At 44.4% G+C, this 22,760-nt stretch overlaps 1 protein-coding gene across 13 annotated transcripts in view; it reads right to left on the bottom strand.

Annotated features, from left to right (window-relative positions):
* Positions 1 to 22,684, bottom strand: part of AAK1 (AP2 associated kinase 1) — a 101,792-nt gene extending 79,108 nt beyond the window's left edge. For 5 of the 13 annotated variants that reach the window (XM_060276389.1, XM_035118201.2, XM_035118203.2 and 2 more), the window contains exons 1-2: positions 15,453 to 15,690; positions 14,587 to 15,010 (exon numbers count right to left, since the gene is read on the bottom strand). In XM_060276389.1, the coding sequence (XP_060132372.1) occupies positions 14,587 to 14,749 (163 nt within the window). In that variant the 5' untranslated portion in view covers positions 14,750 to 15,010; positions 15,453 to 15,690. Of the gene's footprint in view, positions 1 to 14,586; positions 15,011 to 15,452; positions 15,691 to 22,501 lie in introns of those variants that run through there. The other 8 variants (XM_035118210.2, XM_035118207.2, XM_035118209.2 and 5 more) reach the window with 3 other exon arrangements.
* Between the last annotated feature and the right edge of the window lie 76 nt (positions 22,685 to 22,760).

Below are 22,760 nucleotides of genomic sequence, written 5' to 3' on the forward strand. Positions count from 1 at the left end.
TTGAGCCACTGCAAAGAACTCGAAGCGTTCGACGTAGTCTTCCCAGGTGTGGGGCTCTGATGGCTGGAAGGGCTCCAATACCCTTGGACTCTCCATTGTCCTAGCGGGCAGGGTCGTCTTCTCAGCTGGCCAGTGAGTCTTGTTCTCAGCTGCAATCCGGACTCTGAGGCAGGGTTGTGTTTAACCGCTCCTCAGCATTCCGGATCCCACCTTCGTCGCCAGTTGTTGTGACGTGGGGTTTGTGATTTCAGCTGTCTTGACAAAACATGCTGGAGACAGTTCTCTAGTAACAGCTCTTTATTAAAGTGAACAAGACTGAAGACTGAGGAGAGGAAAGCTACATTTATAGGGACAGGGGACTAGCTAGGAAGGGATACATTTTGGAGGGAACAATATCAAGCAATCACAGTGCTGCCTTTTGGAGGAAACCAATAAGACAGAGGATCCAAATACAGCAGCTTAAATGAACCAATAGTAGCTGTACCCTCTGGAACCAAAAGGCAGTTACTTTATCCTAATGCAAATACAGACAATAATAATACAGATATAAAATCCTTTGACTCAATACACAACACTCTAACAAGCAGAAATGTTCATGCTGACAAAACAATCTCCTTAGTGCTGCATTGAATTCCACCTTTTGCTGTCCATTCACCTCCTACCTTGGAAAAGTCCTTTTGGAGCTCTTCACAGTCTCAAATAGTACGGGTTTTCACCATTCTGGATGATTTAATTTGGCATCATCAGAAAGTTTGGCCATGTCACTGCTCACCCATAACTCTGGACCACTTATGAACAAGTTAAAGCACACACACCCCAGTCCCAATACATATCCCCCCTCCACCTTCTCTCCATTGTTTATTCTAACTCTCTGCTTTCAGTTTTTGGCCAGTTACCTTCACCTCTCTTTAGCCCAGACCTTCTCTTCTCTCCCCAGTAGCTATGTTTGCTCAGTTGTCTTGGTAAGGAGTACCTTATCAAAAGTTTTTGAACATCCAAGTCACATCTCTCCACCTGCTTGCTAAAATAACTAAAATGCTAGTGAGAGAGGACTTACCTTTGCAGAAGTCTATTGGATCTTCAGCAAAACCTTGTTTTTCTACACGCTTGGTAATTATACCTTTAAGAATGCTTTCCACCAGTTTTCCAAGAACAGATGTTAGGCCAGCCTGGCCGGGCATAGGCAAACTCGGCCCTCCAGCTGTTTTGGGACGACAACTCCCATCATCCCTAGCTAACAGGACCAGTGGTCAGGGATGATGGGAAACCCCCGCGATCTACCAGTAAATCACGATCTACCTGTTGGACATGCCTAGCCTAGAGCATCAAGTCAAGAGAAAGCCTAGCTTCACAGACGTGCCTGAAAAGTTTTGCTGCTCCTCATTATCTGAACCATTTCCTTTCTAGACACCCCTAAACCTCCTTGATTAGCAAACATGAGAAGACCATGAGATCACATACTCCCCTCTTCCTGGTGAGAGGGCTACTTTATCCTCTGTGGTTAAGACTAATAAGGATTAATCCATTTTACAGTTTAGGGTCTTCTCTGAGAAATGGCATTTTCAGAGAGGAATATAAAGTTAGAGAAAATTCTGCAGTTTTACACAGATCTTGAAAATTCTACATATAGCCCAGGCGCAAAAGTATGATGTATATCTATGTGAATTTGGGGAGGGGTGAGAACAGAGAGAGGCACTATTCTAGAACAGGCAGTCAGGGGAAACCTGAGACTATGACCAGTGATGGGGGTGGGTAGGTTCTGGAATATTTTGATTTAAGCATTTTCCACTGCAGGAAATCAATATATTATTTTAGTGTGTACAATTTCTATTTAGTAAGCAAAACTAGTAACCAAAACTTTTTAATGAGTCGGTCATGTTCATTTTCTACACTTTAAAATATGGTAATTTTTTTCCTATATCTGGAAATAGTTGAGCTAAAGCATGTCTTAAGAATGCGGGGAGGATCAGTAGAGTGCACTTAAGTGTACTTTAAATGTTATATTCAAAATCAAAGGTTACTTTAAAATTATTTTTACTGGAATACTCAGTAGTACATACTTCCACTACATTAGATATTAAGAAATGGGAACACTGAAAGCTGTTAACCTACAAATTTTAGCGATGTCTAAAAATCTGGGTATATACGTTATGTGCTTCCTAGGGAAAGTCACCCTGGGCGGGGAAAACGTTACAAATTTAGATCGGGCTGGTATTGTGGCTGCTCCACTTGCCTAATTTCACTTGCAATGGATTCAGTCATTATGTAATTAATTTTATGAAAGGGTGCATTTCTAAAAGGGTGCATTTCCATGGGGAAAATATAGCAACAGTAAAAAATAAAAAAATGGGGGGGATCATAACAATCACTACCTATGAAACCCAGAGTTTTTGTTTTTAAGGACCCCACCAAAGCTTTCTGTCTGCATTAAGAGCAATTGAAAAAGTCCTTACCTCTCCTAACTCAGCACAGTGGTGCCTCGGTTTATGAACTTAATCTGTTCTAAAAGTCCGTTCTTAAACCGAATCCGTTCTTAAACCGAGGCACACTTTCCCTAATTAGGCCTCCTGCCGCCGGTGCCCTTCCACCATTCGGCTTCCGTTCTTAGACCGAGGTAAAGTTTGTAAACCGGGACACTACTCCCGGTTTTGCAGAGTTCTTAAACCGAATAGTTCATAAACAGGGCTGTTCTTAAACCACTGTAGTTACTTAAGAGGACTGAGACTCAACTACCCTGGGTTATTTACTTATTAAGAATAAACCAGTCAACAGACTGCTGGCCCACAAATCTTTTTCTAGACTGTCTGTCTGAACAACCCCAATATGCAGGTCATGTTTGTTACAAGTAGGTAGCCGTGTTGGTCTGACGTAGTCGAAACAAAATAAAAAAATTCCTTCCAGTAGCACCTTAGAGAACAATTAAGTTTGTCATTAGTATGAGCTTTCGTGTGCATGCACACTTCTTCAGATACACTGAAACAGAAACATAACTTCAGATACACTGAACAGAAACATAACTTGTGGAAAAACTCAGGGCCGGCTCTAGGGGTAGGCTGGGTGGCGCGGGGTGCCAGGGCACTGGCCCGGCAGGGGGGCATCGCGCAGCAGAGCCGCGTGGAAGCCATGCTGCACCCTGCGCCCGCCCACCAGCCACAACAAGAAATGGGGCGAAGCGGGGGCGCAGGAGCGATCTCCGCGCCAGGGCGCCCGGCATGGTTGAGACGGCCCTGTAAAAACTCCTTCCTGGTTACCTGCAGCAAAGCACGGTAAGAATTAGTTAAATGGTTGTTGACAAGCCTGAAATATCTTGTCAGACATATAGGAGTCTGGTTGACTGCTTGTTCTCCCATTCCCAGAAAGAGTCCCTTGACAGTGAGCTTTATCTCCTTTGATTACAAACACACACACACACACACACACACAGAGAGAGAGAGAGAGAGAGAGAGAGAGAGAGAGAGAGAGAGAGAGAGAGAGAATAATTGCATCGTATGTGCATTTAACTTGCCTGATTTCAACCATATGTGGTTGGAGGCAGGCTTGCTGAAATTGTGCAACATAAATTAAAGCAAGTCAGAGAACTTGCAAGTTCTTTTTGCACTGAGTCCATTTGGGGTTATCTACTGCAAAAAGAGTTGTTATGCTCTCTGACTTGCTTGTGGGGGCAAGGCCCATTCAGCTTTCCAGCTCTGGGATGCTTTTGCAAGATCACATGGGGAGATCCAGGTTCCTGTGTGATCTCATATGAGCAACCCTAGCTTTCTGAAGGCGGCGCACTGAGAGAGGTTACCCAGTGCAAAAAGAGCTTTAACTTCTCTGCCTGCTTGCTGGAAAAGGTCCATTTGGCACAAGAGCTCTGGGAATACTATGGATTCTCTCTGTACCCCCACCCACCCACTAGCCTACAACAGCTCCAAGGGTTTGGGTATATGTGATTTTCATGTATAACCCAGAACCCTAAGAACAGAACCCCTGCATAGAGATGTGAAGGCCCGGAAAAAAACCCTGAAAAATTCCTGAAGCCTTTTTTGTTTTTCCAAAAAATTGAAAAAATTGAAAAAAAAAATTCTGTGGAAAGGAAATATGAATAATTGTTACTTCTGGATTTTTTAAAATTGTTTTGTGGAGTTTTTTTTTTTGTTCCACATAAACTAGTACCGGTAAACAGTTCAGGAGATTGTTGCTCCATTTGTTACAAATACAAATAAATATTATTTTAAAAGTAAATTCTGTTTGTAATAATTGTTTGGATACACTATATTTTTAATATGCAAGTTGTGATAATTTTATGCCCATTAAAATTGTCCATAGTTATATTTTATGTTTCTAAACTAACAGAAGGACTTTGAATCAAGAAAAAAGAAGTGCTAATGTAGCATTTTTTTCAACTTTTAAATTTTTTTCCATTTTTTTCTGGAAAAACCTCCTGTCCGTTTTTTTCCAGAGCTTCAAAATTTCCAGAAATTTTACATCTCTACCCCTGCATAAGATGTGCCCATGCTATCATGCATTCTTTGCTTCACCCTCCAAACTAGAGGTGGAGAGCCTCTGCTCTGTGGGTTGAATGTGACCCTCTAGCAACTGCCAGGCTGTCGGTGCTCTTCCCAGACCACACCCCCTGACAACTTTGGCTGTCAGTGGCTCCTCAAGGTCTCAGATGGAAGTTCGTTCACAGCCCTGTTACACAAGATCTTGAAGCTGAATTTTCCATGGAGCAAACCTGGAATCTATATGCAAAGCAGGTATTCCACCTCTGATTTATGGAGCCTAGTTCCTCGTAGGGAGGGGGCCTAGAAGAGTTGCTTTAATATGCAACCCTATCCAGCTGCAAATATCAGCAAGAAAGCCAAGATTTGTTGACCCATGAATATGCACTGCTTGTTTTCTCTTCATGTGATGACTGACAGGTCAGTGTGCAAATGGGCTTCATTGCAACGTATATGAAGGGAAGGGAGCGGGTGGTGCTGTGATCTAAACCACTGAGCCCCTTGGGCTTGCCAATCAGAAGGTCAGCGGTTTGAGTCCGTGGGACGGGGTGAGCTACAGTTGCTCTGTCCCAGCTCCTGCCAACCTAGCAGTTTGAAAGCATACCAGCATGAGCAGATAGTTACCGCTGTGGTGGGAAGGTAAATGGCATTTCTGTGAGCTCTAGAACTCATCACGGTGTCCCGTTGCGCCAGAAGCAGTTTAGTTATGCTGGCCGTATGACATGGAAATCTGTCTGTGGACAAATGCTGGCTCCCTTGGCCTGAAGCGAGATGAGCACCCCATAGTCAAGTTTGACTGGACTTAAGCGTCCAGGGGTCCTTTACCTTATATCAGGCATGTCCAAAGTCTGTTTCGGGGGCCTAATCCGGCCTGCTGGTCGGTTTAATCTGGCCCCTTTGGCAGTTTATTTCCTGGGGTAAAATCCTAAAAAACCCTCAGCTTCAATCCAAAAAAATGCTCAACAACTTTGGTTGGCCCTCACAGCCCTTTACTTCATCAAATCTGGCCCTCTTTGAAAAAAGTTTGGACACCACTGCCTTATATGAAAGGACATTGGGAGAAAGAAAGGCTCTTTCTGTGGTGTTTCATCTGCAATGGCTCATTCACATACAAACTAAGCTATTACCCAATGCTATAGTCATGATAGTCATCTTAAAAAGCAGAGACATCACCTTGCCAACAAAGGTCCATATAGTTAAAGCTATGGTTTTCCCAGTAGTGATGTATGGAAGTGAGAGCTGGACCACAAAGAAGGCTGGTCGCCGAAGAATTGATGCTTTTGAATTATGGTGCTGGAGGAGACTCTTGAGGGTCCCATGGACTGCAAGAAGATCAAACCTATCCATTCTGAAGGAAATCAGCCCTGAGTGCTCACTGGAAGGACAGATCCTGAAGCTGAGGCTCCAATACTTTGGCCACCTCATGAGAAGAGAAGACTCCTTGGAAAAGACCCTGATGTTGGGAAAGATGGAGGGCACAAGGAGAAGGGGACGACAGAGGACGAGATGGTTGGACAGTGTTCTCGAAGTGACCAACATGAGTCTGACCAAACTGCAGGAGGCAGTGGAAGACAGGAGTGCCTGGCGTGCTCTGGTCCATGGGGTCACGAAGAGTCGGACACGACTAAACGACTAAACAACAACAAATAGTCATGATGAGGGAGAGGTTCACACACACATTTGAATGTTGCATTCAGCAACTTGCACATGTGTAAGAGGTTACAGGTAAATCAATGCAAAGAGAACTCTGCAGTCACAACACTCACTCCTACAGAAATCAAGTGCCAGTGAGCCAGTTTTGTTTACAGTCATATGACCTGTACAGGTTAAAATGCAGAGCTAAATTAACAAGGAATAAGAGACATCCAGTTTGTCCAGTTTAACTAATGTAGCCAGTCAGCTGAACTCTTAGGTGCACAGCAGTTTTTAAAAGTTAGTCATGTGCTCAGTAAGATATGGGACCTTGCCAGATAAAACAATGCATAACCAATCTTATCCAGGAGCTTGGGCTGCAGGCACCAGCAAGGATCTCATGAAAAATATAGTACTGCTAAACAAACTAAACATCACAGCTTAACATGGCAAAGTCCCAAATCAGAATGCAAGCCACACAATACATATAAAGTCTTAGGGACTCCATACTTTACATGGGCACAATCAATACTGAAATGGAATTCTCAAAAATCTCCCTGTCCTAGATTAACACCATTGATAGAACACTGAATTTTGCAACCACAAACGCTCTACGAGGTTGTGTTATGTTAAGAATTCAAGCCACAGGCATGCATGTGAGAACCAGGTACAACTGATGGGACATGCATGTGGGAACCCTACACAGGCAATCCAGGCTTAAGTTTCACCAGAAGCAGAAGGCATGGGAAGGGTAAATACAGTGTACAGTTCTAGTCACCTCACCTCAAAAAAATATTATAGCACTGGAAAAGGTACAGCAAATGGCAACCAAAATGATCAAGGGGTTGGGGCGACTCCCCTGTGACGAAAGGTTACAGCACTTGGGTTTTTTTAGTTTAGAAATGATAGAGATGTGTAATATTATTTGTGGTCAGGAGAAAGTGGATAGAGAAAGGTTTTTCTCCCTTTCTCATAATACTCAGGGCCATCCAATTAAGTTGAATGAATCATAGAACCATAGAGCTGGAAGAGACCACAAGGGCCATCCAGTCCAACCCCCCTGCCAAGCAGGAAACACCATCAAAGCATTCCTGACAGATGGCTGTCAAGCCTCTGCTTAAAGACCTCCAAAGAAAGAGACTCCACCACACTACCTGGCAGCAAATTCAGCTGTCGAACAGCTCTTACTGTCAAGAAGTTCTTCCTAATGTTTAGGTAGAATCTTCTTTCTTGTAGTTTGAATCCATTGCTCCGTGTCCGCTTCTCTGGAGCAGCAGGAAACAACCTTTCTCCCTCCTCTATATGACATCCTTTTATATATTTGAACATGGCTATCATATCACCCCTTAACCTTCTCTTCTCCAGGCTAAACATGCTCAGCTCCCTAAGCCGTTCCTCATAAGGCATTGTTTCCAGGCCTTTGACCATTTTGGTTGCCCTCCTCTGGACATGTTCCAGCTTGTCAGTATCCTTCTTGAACTGTGGTGCCCAGAACTGGACACAGTACTCCAGGTGAGGTCTGACCAGAGCAGAATACAGTGGTACTATTACTTCCCTTGATCTAGATCAGGCATCCCCAAACTGCGGCTCTCCAGATGTTTTGGCCTACAACTCCCATGATCCCTAGCTAACAGGACCAGTGGTTAGGGATGATGGGAATTGTAGTCCAAAACATCTGGAGGGCTGAAGTTTGGGGATGCCTGATCTAGATGCTATACTCCTATTGATGCAGCCCAGAATTGCATTGGCTTTTGTAGCTGCTATATCACACTGTTGACTCATGTCACATTTGTGGTCTTCCAAGACTCCTAGATCCATTTCACAAGTACTGCTCTCAAGCCAGGTGTCACCCATCCTGTATTTGTGCCTTTAATTTTTTTTTTTGCCAAAGTGTAGTACTTTACATTTCCCCTGTTAAAATTCATCTTGTTTGCTTTGGTCCAGTTGTCTAATCTGTTAAGGTCATTTTGAAGTGTGACCCTGTCCTCTGGGGTATTAGCCACCCCTCCCAATTTGGTGTCATCTGCAAACTTGATCAGGATGCCCTCAAGCCCATCATCCAAGTCATTTATAAAGATGTTGAATAAGACTGGGCCCAAGACAGAACCCTGTGGCACCCCACTAGTCACTTCTCTCCATGATGAAGAGGAGCCATTGATGAGCACCCTTTGTTGGAAGATTCAGGACAGAGAAAAGAAAGTCCCTCTTTGTGCAGCACACAGTTACACTATGGAACTCACTGCCACAGGAGACAGTGATGGACACCAACTTTGATGGCTGCAAAAGAAGACAAATTCATGGAGGAGAGAGCTACTGAAGGGTACTAGCTGCAATTACTATCTTCTACTTCCATGTCAGAGGAAGCATGTCTCCAAATACCGGTTCCTGGAAACCTCATGTGGAGAGAGCACTATTGCACTCAGGGTTCTGTGAGAACATGGACTAGATGGGCCTTTGGATTGATCCAGCAGTCATACTCCCGTTATGTCAGACCTAGTTCTCACAAACTGAAGATCAGGTAACCCAGCACCTCAACACTTCAGACAGTGTGCTGGTACTTGCATGATAATGAAATGTTCCTTCATTAAATAAGAACCTCAGAAAAGCCTGATGGATCAGGCCAGTGGCCCATCTACTCCAGCATTCTGTTCTCATAATGGCCAACCTGTGGGAACCCAGCAAGCAGGACCCAGCACTCTCTCTTCCTGTGGCTTCCAGCAACTGGTATTTAGAAGCATTGTTGCCTGTACTGTGGAGGTAGAGCATAGCTTCCATAGCCTTTGATAGCCCTCGCCTCCTGCATGAATTTGTCGAGTTCTCTTTTAAATTCATCTAGGTTGGTGGTCATCACTGACTTCTGTGGAAGCTAGTTCCATAGTTAAACTACAGAGTGTATGAAGGAGGACTTCCTTTTGTGTGTCCTGAATCTTCCAACATTCAGCTTCATTGGATGTCCACAAATTCTTGTGTTTTGAGGAAGGAAAATGTTCATCTACTCTCTCCATTACATGAATAATTTTTATAAACTTTTATTATGTTGCCTCTTCCTCGCCTTTTCCGTAGGCTAAAAAGTCTTGAATGCTGCAACCTTTCTTCATAGGGTAGTCGCTCCACCCCCTTGGTCATTAAGGCTGCCCTTTTCTGAACCTTTTCCAACACTGCAATATCCTTTTTGAGGTGAGAGCTGTACATGGTATTCCAAATGCACTTGCGGCATAATTTGTATAATGGCAATAAAATTATTACCGATAGGAAGCCTGCATGTCAGTAAAAAGGCTAACCTGAAACCTCCCTCCCCATCACCTTGATTCCCAAGAAGCAGCCCTCTGCATGGTGATGACACCAACACCTTCAGCCTGGAGGCAAAGAGACAAACGGTCCAGCTCCCCAACGGTTGGCTAGAATGAGGCCCAGGGCCTGCCTCTCTGCCACCCAACTCAAGTATGGCCTTAATTTCACTACTGTTTGAAGAGAAAAACAAGGCAATAATGAACACATAATGAGTTCTCAGCAGTAGTTTGTTCCCAAGCAGGCACTTTATCCTGTTTAGCCAACACAGTTCACACACACACACACACACACAAAGGAGAGCACAGCAAGAGAGCAAAACTCTCACAGGAGCATGTGTGACTGACCATTTTGTCTGCCTTTCCCATAAGGTAGATGGGGTGGGGAACCCTCACCTCCAGACCTCTGTACACAGCTCCTTCTCCAATGCTGGATTATCCAATAGGAAAACTAAGCACCTGCTTAAGGCACCAGCAAAGCAAGGGCATGCACACGATCAGGTTTTGACATTTGGTATTTCAAGAAAAACATCCAAGTAGTCACAGTAGGAGAAATCAGAGCTTGTTAGACTTCCTTACCCTCCACTCCACACTCTTCCTCCATTTTTATGTTCCTTTTTATGTCCCTTATGTTCATTTTATGTTCTTGGGTTACTACCGGTACTTAATCCCCGCCTAAACCAGGGGACGTCCTACAAACGTAGATCAAAATAATGTGACGCAATCAGATCCAGTCATTTATTTATTTTAAAGTTTAGCATTGTTTTTGTTTCAAATTACAGAAGGGGAGTACCATAATCTTTTCAGTGCTTAGGGGCCTCTAAAGTTCTTAATCTGGCCTTGCCCACCTCCAAGGCACATACCCCTTCCTGCTCCCACACCTTACAGGCAAAGGGCGTTCTCTGTAGTGGCACTTTCCCTATAGAATGCCCTCCCATCAGATGTCAAACAGATAAACAACTATTTGACTTTCAGAAGACATCTGAAGGCAGTTCAGGGAAGTTTTAATGGTTGATGTTTTATTGTGTTTTTAATATTTTGTTGGGAGCCACCCAGAATGGCTGGGGCATATATCGGTGGCATGTTAAATGCATACATACATACATACATACATACATGCATGCATGCATGCATCCCTGTTCCATTGCTCTCCTCCAGGGCTTTTGCTTGCCTTGAAGTGTGTCCTTGAACTGCAATAATGTCTCTTGCTTGCATACATGGAGCTGGGTTTTTGCATGGCTGGAATGTAGTCTACCACACAATCCTAAGAGTTAGCTCTGTAGGTCCACCAACTTTTGCCTCTGGAGGTCCCACTCACCACTGGCATGTGTCCCCGCCCAGAGGTTGCTCATGAGCCAATGCAGCCATTGGACCATAAAAGGCCCTCACCTCTGTCCATGAGAACTTCCTATTGCTGAATCAGGTTTCTTCAGAACATAAACATCATTCAACATTGGGAGACACTTATCAGAAAACCTTAACCTTGAAGGCGTGCTAAAATCAGATGCAGCCTTCCCTGATCTGGTGCCTTCCAGATGTGTTGGACTACAACTTTCATCCCAGCCAACATAGCTAATGCTGGCTAGGGCTGATGGGAGTTGTTGTCCCAGCCTATCAGGAAGGCTGCTCTAGAGCAATCCTTTGTGCAAGAGTCTTTCACATGAGATAGTTTATATAGGTCAGGTTTGGGGAGCCTCTGGCCCTCCAGATACTGCTGAATCACAATTCCCACCATTCCTGATCATTGGGCCCTGCTGGCTGTAGCTGATGGAGTCCACCAACATCTGGAGGGCCACAAGTTCCCCAGCCCGGATATTGGAAGTCAGGTTAAGCTTTTAACTGGGTCAAGCTGGTTGTAATGCAATAGATTAGAGGTCAAGTTGTAACGTCCCAGTTTCAAATCTCATCTCCCACCCTATCCTCAGGTGGTGGCCTCAGTAAGGCATTACTTTCCTGGTCTCAGCCCTCTATCTACAATTGAAGATGGACATAGAAATTTAATTTTAAAAAATTCCTTCCAGTAGCACCTTGTGGTTGTTGTTTAGTCGTTTAGTCGTGTCCGACTCTTCGTGACCCCATGGACCAGAGCACGCCAGGCACTCCTGTCTTCCACTGCCTCCCACTGCCTTCTTCAGATACCATGCACACGAAAGCTCATACCAATGACAAACTTAGTTGGTCTCTAAGGTGCTACTGGAAGGATTTTTTTAAAATTTTGTTTCAACTACGTCAGACCAACACGGCTACCTACTTGTAAATAGAAATTTAACAAATAGAACTGGCTTGCCTTAAGAGGCTGCTCTGAGGATTACGTAAAATGACGGGCATGGGCTCTGATCAACATTTGAAATACAGTGGTGCCTCGCTTAACGAATGCCCTGCTTAACAAAATTTCCGCGTAATGAAAGGATTTTTCGAGCGGAGCTTGCCTCGCTAGACGAATGCGTTTTACGAAAAATTCGTCTAACGAATCGTGGTTTCCCATAGGAATGCATTGAAATTCAATTAATGCGTTCCTATGGGCAAAAAAAAATTCAAAAAAATTCAATGCATTCCTATGGGATTCGCTAGACGAATTTTTCGCTATAAGAAAAGACCCGTGGAACGAATTAATTTCGTCTAGCGAGGCACCACTGTACACCATACAATGCTAATTGTCATTATCTGTAATAAAATATGTGAACTTAAAATTTTAATTATTTCCCCCCATTTTATAACATGCACTGATCCAAGAAGCCCATTACAGGTAAGAGGCAAATGCAGGACAGTGTTTCCTCCTCCAGGCTCACACAGAACATTCAGAGCTGATCATGGAAGGGTTCGTTTTTTAATCCTACTTTTCATCCAAAGAGCTCAAGATGATACACACAGATATCTTCCCCACCTTCATTTATCACGGCAACCCTTTCAATGTAGGTTAGACCAAGAGTTCGCATGGAGAATCTCATGGCCAAATGGGAGCCCCTGGGCATTCCTGGCCCCAAATTCAACATTCTAACCAATACACCAATTGATCCCACACGGACCAGTTTGTGTGTTGAGTTTCTCCATCAAAAGAGGTCACCAGAGGACACTGTAGAATATATACATATATTTTCCTAATGATATGGTTAGACACCATGCATTAAAAGTTACATTTAAACACATACTTTTTACAGTCACCCCTCCTACCTTTCACACAGCATCTACTTTATGGGTGGCCTCTTAGAAGAGTGTGCACATTTCCTGAGAAATGCTTTGGTTGTCCAAACCTGGGGTGAGTGAACAAAAACTTTCAGGTGATTTTGCTCTCTCCACTGGAGCTTAGTTAATCCTGCAGGCTCAGGCCACAGTTTAAGACACATCCCCAAAAACCATGGCTACCAAGCCACCTGAAGCTGTCCTGGGCCTTTGTGCTATTCATTTATGTTCTTCACCCCTAATCTCCATTATTTTGGGACCATTTTAGGAGCCCCTGAGCATGCCTTGAAAATACACAAACTACTATCTATATCTATCCATGCGCATGCACCAGACATTCCTCTTTCCAAATCAAACATGCACCAGAAATCTCAGTCACAACGTTTATCTTCCTCTTAAAGCACCACCCTGAGAACAGGAGAGCTCCAGGGAGGAAGGCACAAACAACACCAAGGAGAGGAAGAGGAGCAGTTCAACAAATTCTCGAGGACAGAGGTTCAGATCATTTCCTGCTCGTGTCAACATCACATGGAGGATCTGCCGGCAAGTTATTTAATCATCTTCAAATGAGGTCCTCCGTTTCCTGCGGAACACTTACGTAGTAAGCAAGAGGAAGGCAGAATGTATCTGTAGCTTAGTCCTGAGAGCACCTCATAGCCGGGGCCTTGTCAGAAGCCAGTAGAGGCAGGTACACAATACACAATTCAGTCAAAATAGTGCCTCGCCATTTTTTATTGGCTTTGTTATTTTTGGAGAGAGAGACACAGAGATGTCGAGGGCTGGCTTTTTGCCCACTCCCTATCTCTACTCAGAAAAATGCCTGCGGCAATTCACCATGACCAGCAGCCTTTGGCTTGCTCTAGGTGAGCATCAGCCTTGGATTCAACACACTCAAACATCTTTTTTTAAAAAAAACCCAAACGCTTCATGAAAAACACTGTTCTAAATGCAGCCACACTGTCCCTTTGGGAAAGCCAGCTCAATAAAATTTACCTTGGCACAGGGATACAGAGTAAAAACAACCCCCACCCTCTCAAATACCTTATCCAGTTCTGCTAACAGGGGTCTTTCTTTCTTAGTAACTCAGGCCTTATGCAATGTATTATAAATTCTAAACTGTACATTTCCCCCTCTTTTTAAAGAGATGCTGTCCAAATACTGGCTCCATGCAAGGCCTACATAATACTACAATTGTGAAGGTCATAGCTAAAGTTCCATATATAATTTGGTTTTTTTCTACGCTGGGGAGTGGTGGGTTGAGATTCCCTGAAGTATCTCAACATTCTAGCTAGACTGCACCAAATCAAGTTGAAGTAAAAAGCCAAGGGCTTTCTGCACTGAAAACTTTATGGGTGGGCTTTATGGACCCCTGTAGGAATCTCCTTTAGTCATTAAAATGTCACCCAGATTTCTGTGGTCCACAACCCCCAAGGTAAGCATGCATCTTACATGTGTGCTTTGCACTTGCTACACAAAGGCACGATGAATAAATGACAAATTTACCCCTATGCGTCCAATTATCCCTTTACTTAATAGCACTCAAACGAGGGGGGGAAGGGGGGAGTATGAAAGGAAACAATTCACCCCTTAATATAAGCACCAATGCAGCCTGCCATATTACATAATATTGTTGCCAATGGGAGGGGAGGAGAGGGGAGTTTTCCAACTTATATACAGTACTGTTAACCCTGTTAGCTGCTTCTATTTATTTGCATTTGTAGAAACTGGAGTTCCAAACCATTTTTTTATTAATTAAAACGCAGAATAGACAGTAGCCACCAATGCTACCATTTATTAATTTGCCTTGACACAACATTCTAGTCCTTTTAATAAGCAAAGGTGGCACCCATGTAAAGTGGCACGTTTTCCTGAAAGAATGGAAATTGTGTGTGTGAACATTCAAAGAAGGGTTAAGAATCTGCTTCCATTCATTTGTGGAGATGTTAAGAGAGGAGGAGGGGGTAGGGGAAGGAGAGGCAAAACTCCCATCAGCTGCATCTTACCTTCCGCCAGAACTTCATCCACAGTCACCTGACACCTCCCAATGTTGAACACCCGGCCTATGTATCCACTCCCAGGCCCAGTGCTACTGCCACTCCCTCCGAGGGTCCCAGAACCGGCCCCAGAGCCACCCTGCTCTCGCCGAGAGTCAAAAAACTTCTTCATGGCTCCAAGAGTGCGCAGCCTAAACACTTTTAGCTTAGCAAGTCCAGTATGACACACAAACACCCCAAATATATATATTTAACTGTGTGTTTGTGTGTAATTTTTTTTTTGTGTGTGTGTCTATGTACACAGCTCTTGATGTCTTGAAGACAGACAAAAATTAATCCCTTTGCGGCAAAATATCTTCTTTTTCCTTAGAGGTCATATGCTTTGTTTCCTCTCGCCTAGTCCAGGAAGGCAGAGCTTGGGTATTATTCAGACCTGTTGGGAGTAAGAGACAGAATTAGAGGCTTTTGCCATTTGCTCCAACTATCTAATAATATTAAAAACAGCACCATCACCCTCTCTGGAGAGAAATATATCCCTCAGGCGGGGCGGAGGGAGGAGGAATCCCTTACTCGCACCCTCCCAAAAAGAGCATCCCTTCTTTCTACTCTTGAGGTGCCAGTAACGAAAATAGGGGGGTCCTTTTGCCCGGGGAAAGGGTACGCGTCGTTATTATGACGGCCCCCTCTTCCCGCCCGCCAAGAGTGGTGGGGAGGGGAAAGCCTACTTTTGGGACCCCCCCCCCCACAGCAAGGCAGGAGAGGGGGTGCCCAGCTGCTGTCCCTGCTGCTATGGCTGCATGAGAGAGAGAGAGAGAGAGAGAGAGAGAGAGAGAGAGAGAGAGAGAGAGAGAGACCCGGCCTGGCCACACTGTTACCATGTCCGCTTCCGCTGCGGGCGCCGCTCCGGCCCTGCAGCATCGCTACAAAGTGGCAGCCGGAGGAGCGCCGCCGGCCGGGCAGAGCAGGAGGGGGAGCCGCTGCGGAGAAGGAGGAGGAGGTGGAAGAGCGTCAAGGAAGGCTGGGGCTGGCCGGGGGGAGACCATGCCGAGCCTTCCTCCGCTCGCGGCCCCCGCCGACCAGGAAATGAACTGCCACAGGAAGTCCCAGTTCCAGCAAAGCTGGGCAGGGAGGGGGGGGGAGGAAAAAGGGAGGGAGTCGGCGGGCGAGAGGAAGGAGGGCGGAAGAGGGAGGAGGAATCCTCAACGCGCCGCCCCTCCCTATTAACCCCTTCCCAGCCAGTGAAGCCAGGCAAGCACGCAGCCTCCCCCCCTCTCCTCAAACAGAAGCGACGGATCCGTGAAATAATTCCACAAACAAAACTACTGTGGGTGTGTGGGTGTTTTTTTAAGGGGACTTCACATTTACTTCCTCCCTTCCTCCTCCTCTTTCCCCCCTTTTAAATTGCAACAGTAGACGTTCTGGCCGCGTTGCATTCTGGGAAGGGTAGTTTCTCCTCCCTGCCTGCGGGATCTCTGGAACCTCGTCGATTCGCAGGACTACAAGTCCCAGATGACGCCTGGAGGAGGGTTGTTGGGTGGGAGCTGTGAGTAATGGATTTATTAATTTATCGCGCTCTGTCACACTCAGAGGAGTGCATGAAGTACAGTTTTTTTAAAAAAAAAATCCTTCCTTCCTGTTCCTTTCCTATAAATTCTAATTGTTATTGATACAAAATACTTTTTACTTATGGCCACCAATCTAAGCAATACATATGCATATGAAATCATATGCTGTAATAAGTGTAATATATTTATTATATACACTTTGACACAGCTTTGTTAATATATTCAGAACCGTTTATCTGTTTATTGTTGTTTTATTTTTTTATTTTATATAATTGTTGCATGTTACAAAACACACACTGTTATCACACACACACACACACACACACTGTACATCCTTGTACAGCACCTGGTATATCAACAGTTTTTAGATAGAAATTCGTTCAGGCAGGGATCAGTTTACCCCAAACTCATGATTGATTGGTATTAGCAAATTGCCCAAAATTCATTGTCGATCAGGACTGTGAATAGATTTGATTAATAATAATACCGGTAGTAGTAGTAAAATTAAAGATGGTTAAAGGTATGATATCCATGCCCGAGGAAGAACATTGTTGGTGTTGACGAAGTTATATTGATATTAAACCAATTCTAGGAGAAATTTAACCATTATCTTAGATGCCCATCTGAGCAAGACTGTTGTATGCCTCTAAAATCATTTCCTATTTGAACACCACCCACCCTAGGGATCACTTCCAATGCTGGGATCCTCAACTCTTAACATTTCTATAAATAGGACCATCAGTGTGGATTAGCCAGAGACTGATGAGTCGGTTTGTGGGATTTTAACAACATTGTTGTCTACATTTGAGAACATCTCCAGTATTGTATACTGTACTGAGCTAGGGGAACCAATGGTCTAACACTGTATATGGCAGCTTCCCATGTTCCTATCTGCTGGAGTTAAGTTGCACGTGCAACCTTATTCTGTAGTGGACTTTGGGCTATCAAATTTCAGTGGCAACCTGTGCAATGCACTGCCACCCCCACCCCACCTCACCTCTCACCTTCCATTCTAAGTCAATGTTGCGGCATCCTCTCAACTCAGTGCGGGAGAACCGGTCAAACTCCCCTAAATCCACCTTTGACCTCATTCCAAATAAACCACATCCCAGGCTAAGTGCCACACCCCTTGAAACCTCACTGCTTGCAGCAAGCTGCCATTGCTGTGGCAGGAGGCAAGCAAGAGACATCCACACAAAAGCACTCTTTTTTAAAAAAATATTTTTATTTATTTTACAAAAGCACTCTAGATAGAAGGTGTGAGAGTCTGGAAGGTGGAAGGAAGGAGAGAGAGATGAAATGGGAGAAAGCATTGCCAGGGGTTGGACTAGATAACCCTTTGGGCCCCTTCCAACTCTACAGTCTATTGTTCTAGAGAACAATAGAGGACGGGAAGAGCTATACTCCATTTTTGGAACCTGACAGGCAGAGAGGAGAGAATTTGCTAGTGTGCAATTGTCATTACTCTGGAATACTTGTTTCCACCAACTGGTTTACATTGGTGCCACCTCCAAATGCTACTCATTGTGAGAAGTGAGGTTACAGGGAACCAGACAGAGGGCCTTCTCGGTAGTGGCACCCGCACTGTGGAACACCCTTCCATCAGATGTAAAGGAAATAAGCAGCTATCCTATTTTTAAAAGACATCTGAAGGCAACCCTGTTTAGGGAAGTTTTTAATATTTAATGCTATATTGTTTTAACACTCAATTGGGAGTCACCCAGAGTGGCTGGGGAGACTCAGCCAGATGGGCGGGGTACAAATTATTATTTTTATTACTATTACTCTGCTGGTGTAACTGTGGCACAGGATTGTGCCTTAAATGGAGACATTGGGCTTGTATCCAGCTAAGTCCAAACTCAGAGCAGACCTATTGAAATTAATGAATTTTAAATCAGGTATGTCCATTAACTTCAAAGGGTCTACTCTGAGTAGCACTAGCATTTACTACAACCTTTCATTTTCCTGTTTTTAAAAGAAAAACACCAGCCAACTGATATTCCAGAAATACAGGCTACTATAATATGGAGATTTTCTGCAGTGAAAAGATGGATTTTTCTGGTCAAACAAAACATTTTCCATATTGAAACAAAAACATTGCACAAACATTGTTTCCAATGTCTTTTCCAATGCTTGCATATAAAATAAAGTATGATACTTGAGAAAGGACCAACTATTCCACATCAAGAACTTTTATTATATAGCTGATTGGTTAACACCTTATTAGTATGGGCTGTAGGTATACCATCAACTTGTTCCTGGTTTCATATTGAACAGAATGATATGGGTTGAAGGACTCTAGAGGCATCATTTCATATGGCAATTAAGAAGAAGAAAAAACCTCAAACAATTAAGACTCACCTGTAATTAACATTAAACACTGAGTGTCATATCCTTTGACTCATATCTAAACTGCAAACATTTATTTATTTACAGTGCATATAGCAAAATGTTTAAATTCCAGAGCAGAGAACAAAGTAATAAAAATAAATAGAGAAAAATAATACACAAAAATTACAGAATCATATAAACAGGGCTAATAAGCAATTAAACAATCCTATCATAAGGTAAACAAGAAAAAATACAACAACATACATTAATATTTCCCATTTAACGAATGTTGAAGAGCGGTTCCTCAGCTATTCAGCCACAGCAGCAGTCAGGAGTCAACCACATCACAAGGCATTTTTCTTACCTGCCCTGTCACAAGACAGCAGCAGCAAAGGGTGTGCAAGAGGAAGCTTGGGAGGCAAGATACTTTGCATTTAACATGCAAGCTTCAGAGGGTCAAATGCAGGGTCAAATCCCATGCTAGGAGAGGCAAAGCCCATCCAGCCATAGCTGAACCAATTGGAATGAGTGCTGTATTGACCAGTAGATGCATCTCCAGGTAAGAGGTAATCATGGACAACTGTTGCTTGTCAGAGGGTGGGCCATTGGTCTGGCTCTCTATAAGGAAGCCTTTTCTACCCCCATATGTCTTTTGAAAAAGGATTGGGGAGTGGTTCTTATGATGAATTATTAATTGATTAAAAAACGAATTGAGGCAGGAGAGCCAGTGTGGTGTAATGGTTAGAGCGTTGGAAGACCAGGGTTCAAATCCCTACTCAGTTACATGGAGCTCACGGACATTGGGCCAGTCACTGCCTGTCAGTCTAATCTACCTCACAGGGTTGTTGTGAGGACAAAATTGGGATGGGAGAACCATGTACACCACATTGAGTTCATTGGAAAAAGTGGCATTTAAATGTTATAAATAAAAAATCAATCAATGTGTAGGGTGTTTTTATATGACATGCTCTGGCAAACTATATATATTGTCCAATAGGCCACTTGGTGTCTTATGTGGCACATTGAACCAGGAGGCCTTATTGCTTCTCCTGGCTGTCATCCTCCCACCTGGGTATCTTATACACTTTGGCATTGGCATCCATCCTACCTGTGCAGCTGGAGAGGTTTGCCTCCCCACAATCCAGATAACCTGCATGAGCAACAGATGAGGGCCCATCATGTTTCTGAACCCATCAAACTCCCCACCCACCTGTCAGAATCTCACCCTGAAGGCAGATGGATACAGAGCAGTGAGGTCCCTTCCTAATAAAAAATATCTAACACACACATTGCAAGAGTGAAGTCTTTATTGCAGGGCATGTGGGGAAAACACGTTCTTTCCCTATAAGACTTTAAAACAGGATTATACAAATTAATGAGCGGGGAAGAGTATCTGTATTCTCTGCCTCCACATCTTTAGGCAGCAATTTCTGAATACCAATTGCTGGAGACCATACGAGGCTCTTGTGCTCGGATTCTGCTTGTGGGTTCCCAAAGGCACCTGGCTGGCCACTGTGAGAACAGGATGCTGGACTAAATAGCACCTGTTCCCCACATCCCTTGCCTACCTGGGTGGGGGTGCTCTGGCACCCCCTGTTGGTAGAGTGTCTTTCATAGATGCCAAGTGAAAGTAAATACTGTACAGTGCTTGAGTACAGTACTCAGAGGATGCTTGACATGTAAATTGGAAATACTGTACAATTTTGGGGAAGCAAACTTGGGTGGAGAAAAACATCTAGCTCACTTCCTAGCTCATAAAACTCCATGAGCCTGAGGAAGCCTAAGGAATAAAGCTTCTGAGCCTATCCTAGTGGCAGCCTGCATTTTGTTTGGGAGGCCCCTATTTTGAGAATCAGGGCGCCAGCAGCTTCATACAATACCCGCTTTTACTCCCTTATTGACCAAACTTTCCAGACAGTTCAGCGTTTTGTAACTGGAAATCTGCCAGACTTGGAGAAATTTCGTAAATGCCGAGATTATCCAGAACTGCTGGTCAGCCCCACCTGTGGAGCAATAGTGACCTCTTGTGAGCAGCAGAATGAAAACTAGTCTCCTGCATTTCCTCCTTAAATCTTATCCTTGCAATACTGCTCTCTCCCCCACCCCCAGTTCTTAACCTGCTTTGGCTTCTTAAAGTGGAAGGAATGGTTGTGAGTCACACCCTAGTAAAGAAAAAATAGCAGAGCAACTCATGTTCTGCTTCATTCCACCATCACCAGCCCGTCGTTGTCTCCTACACTTTGCTTTACTTATAAGTTTAAATTTATCATAATTTGGAAGGTCATATGAAAATTACAAAAGAGAATGCCTTAAAAAAAAAAAAGCCGCTACTGATTTGAACCCCTATCTTCTGGGGTTTTCCCAATGTTCCACCCTTTTCACTGTACCCGTTCTACTAAGCAACATTGGCTGAAGCAGTGGGATGGATAGTGCAAAGTGGATGTATTGGTCACGTGGGTTGCCAGAGGAGCAGGTGATTGATTGATTGATTGATTGATTGATTGAATTTATATACTGCTCTATACTGAGGTTGGCTCAGGCAGGAGTCAGGCTTTAAATTCATATGGTGCTCCCATTACCGTGGTTTTGCTGTGCCCAAGGCCCCATCTGCTCTGCCCTCTATATTGTTGAAAGCAGCAGCATACCACTTTAAATGATCATGGCTTAGAATCACAGAATTACAGAGCTGGAAGGGACCCTGCAGGTCATCTAGGTCAGGGGTTCCCAACAAAATTTTCTCGAGGACCCCTCATCGAGCCGCTATTGTGACAAGGACCCCCATTAATTCCTAATCCTAAAATTAAAAAGTGAGAGCCAAATTAAGAGTCTTTTTATATTTTATATTTATACGTTTTTTACAGTTCTTCCTCTTCATCTGTAGGCCTTTGTCGTTTTAACGAACCACTTTTTAACCAACGGTCCATTTTTAACTACGCGAACTGTAGCTTCCGCGAAAAACAACGCTTTGTTTACAAACACTACTGTTTTGCAAAGAGGCAGCGCGCGCCAGGGAGGAGGGAGGGGAATGGAGAAGACAGGGTACCTGCGCAGTAGCGCACAAATGAAGCTGACGCGCGCAAAGCATCTTGGGGAGGTGAGCGATAGTAGAATGCGGGCGCTGCCTCTTTGCAAAACAGTAGTGTTTGTAAAGCGCCACCTAACAGCATACAGCAGAACTACTGCCTCTATCTAATTCTAGTTTTGCGCTAGACTCTGCTCATGCAGGAAGCGGCCAAAACAAAAAATCTGTTATCATACGAAATTTATTTAATATATTTTTTATTCTAATAGCATCTTGCGGACCCCTCTGGCATAGCTCGCGGACCCCTGGGGGTCCCCGGACCACCTGTTGGGAACCACTGATCTAGGTCAACCCCCTGCAATGCTTTCCCAAAAGCATCCTGGGAATTGTAGTTTGTTGAACTACAATTACCTTCACAGTCACAGATTCCCCAATTTGCAGAGCGATTTAACAACCCACCCCCTCTTTCCCAAGGAACTCTAGGAAGAGCAGCTTGGGGGTGGGGATAACAACTTGCAGCGCCCTTAAGAAACTGCAGCTACTAGAGTTTTTCAACGTATGATGTGAAGAGGGCCAGAGACTCTGACCCTAGACAGCATGCTATCTCAAATTCAGCAAAGGTCGACCCACAAAGAAGTTCCTCAAGAAGAGGGACTGGTGGCTAAAACATCCAGGGGAATCCTCTGTGAGAGGACTAGGAGGTCTCCTAACAGCTCTTATCGCCCCTTGAGAAACTACAGTTCCGGGGAGACTTTGAGGGAAGCTGTGCCTGTTTAAAGTGGCACCATAGTGCTTTAAATGCATAGTGCGGATGGCACACCATATGGCGCATTTATCTGCTTTGCAATTTGGGAGGGTTGCCTGCTTTTGGGATGGCATACATTTTGGATGGTATACATTTGTTTTCCTTTGGTTTTCGTTACGTATTTTGTGTTTTCATCTTGTGCTTTTATTTTGCGAACATACCCAAATTTAATATAATAAAACAGCTGCCAGCTTTCCTTACTCATGCCCGATGTCCCGCCAGCGGTGATGCAGCCGTGGTTAGTAGTGCAGAGAGGAGGAGGCCCCGGGTTCAAATCCCGCCTCAGGCTCAGCCACGGCGTCCTCCTCAGGCCGTTTCCGCCGTCCGAGGCTCCCGCCGCATCAGACCGGGCTCATCTCGGCGGGCATCGGGGAAGAAGCTCGGCGCCGCCGCCGCTCTCACGCGGCCGTCTCGGGAGGGCGGAAAGAACTTCCCTGAGGAGAAGCTCGCTCGCTCGTTC

The sequence above is a fragment of the Zootoca vivipara genome, chromosome 6 (genome assembly GCF_963506605.1).
Source record: "Zootoca vivipara chromosome 6, rZooViv1.1, whole genome shotgun sequence".
Classification (NCBI taxonomy): Eukaryota; Metazoa; Chordata; class Lepidosauria; order Squamata; family Lacertidae; genus Zootoca; species Zootoca vivipara.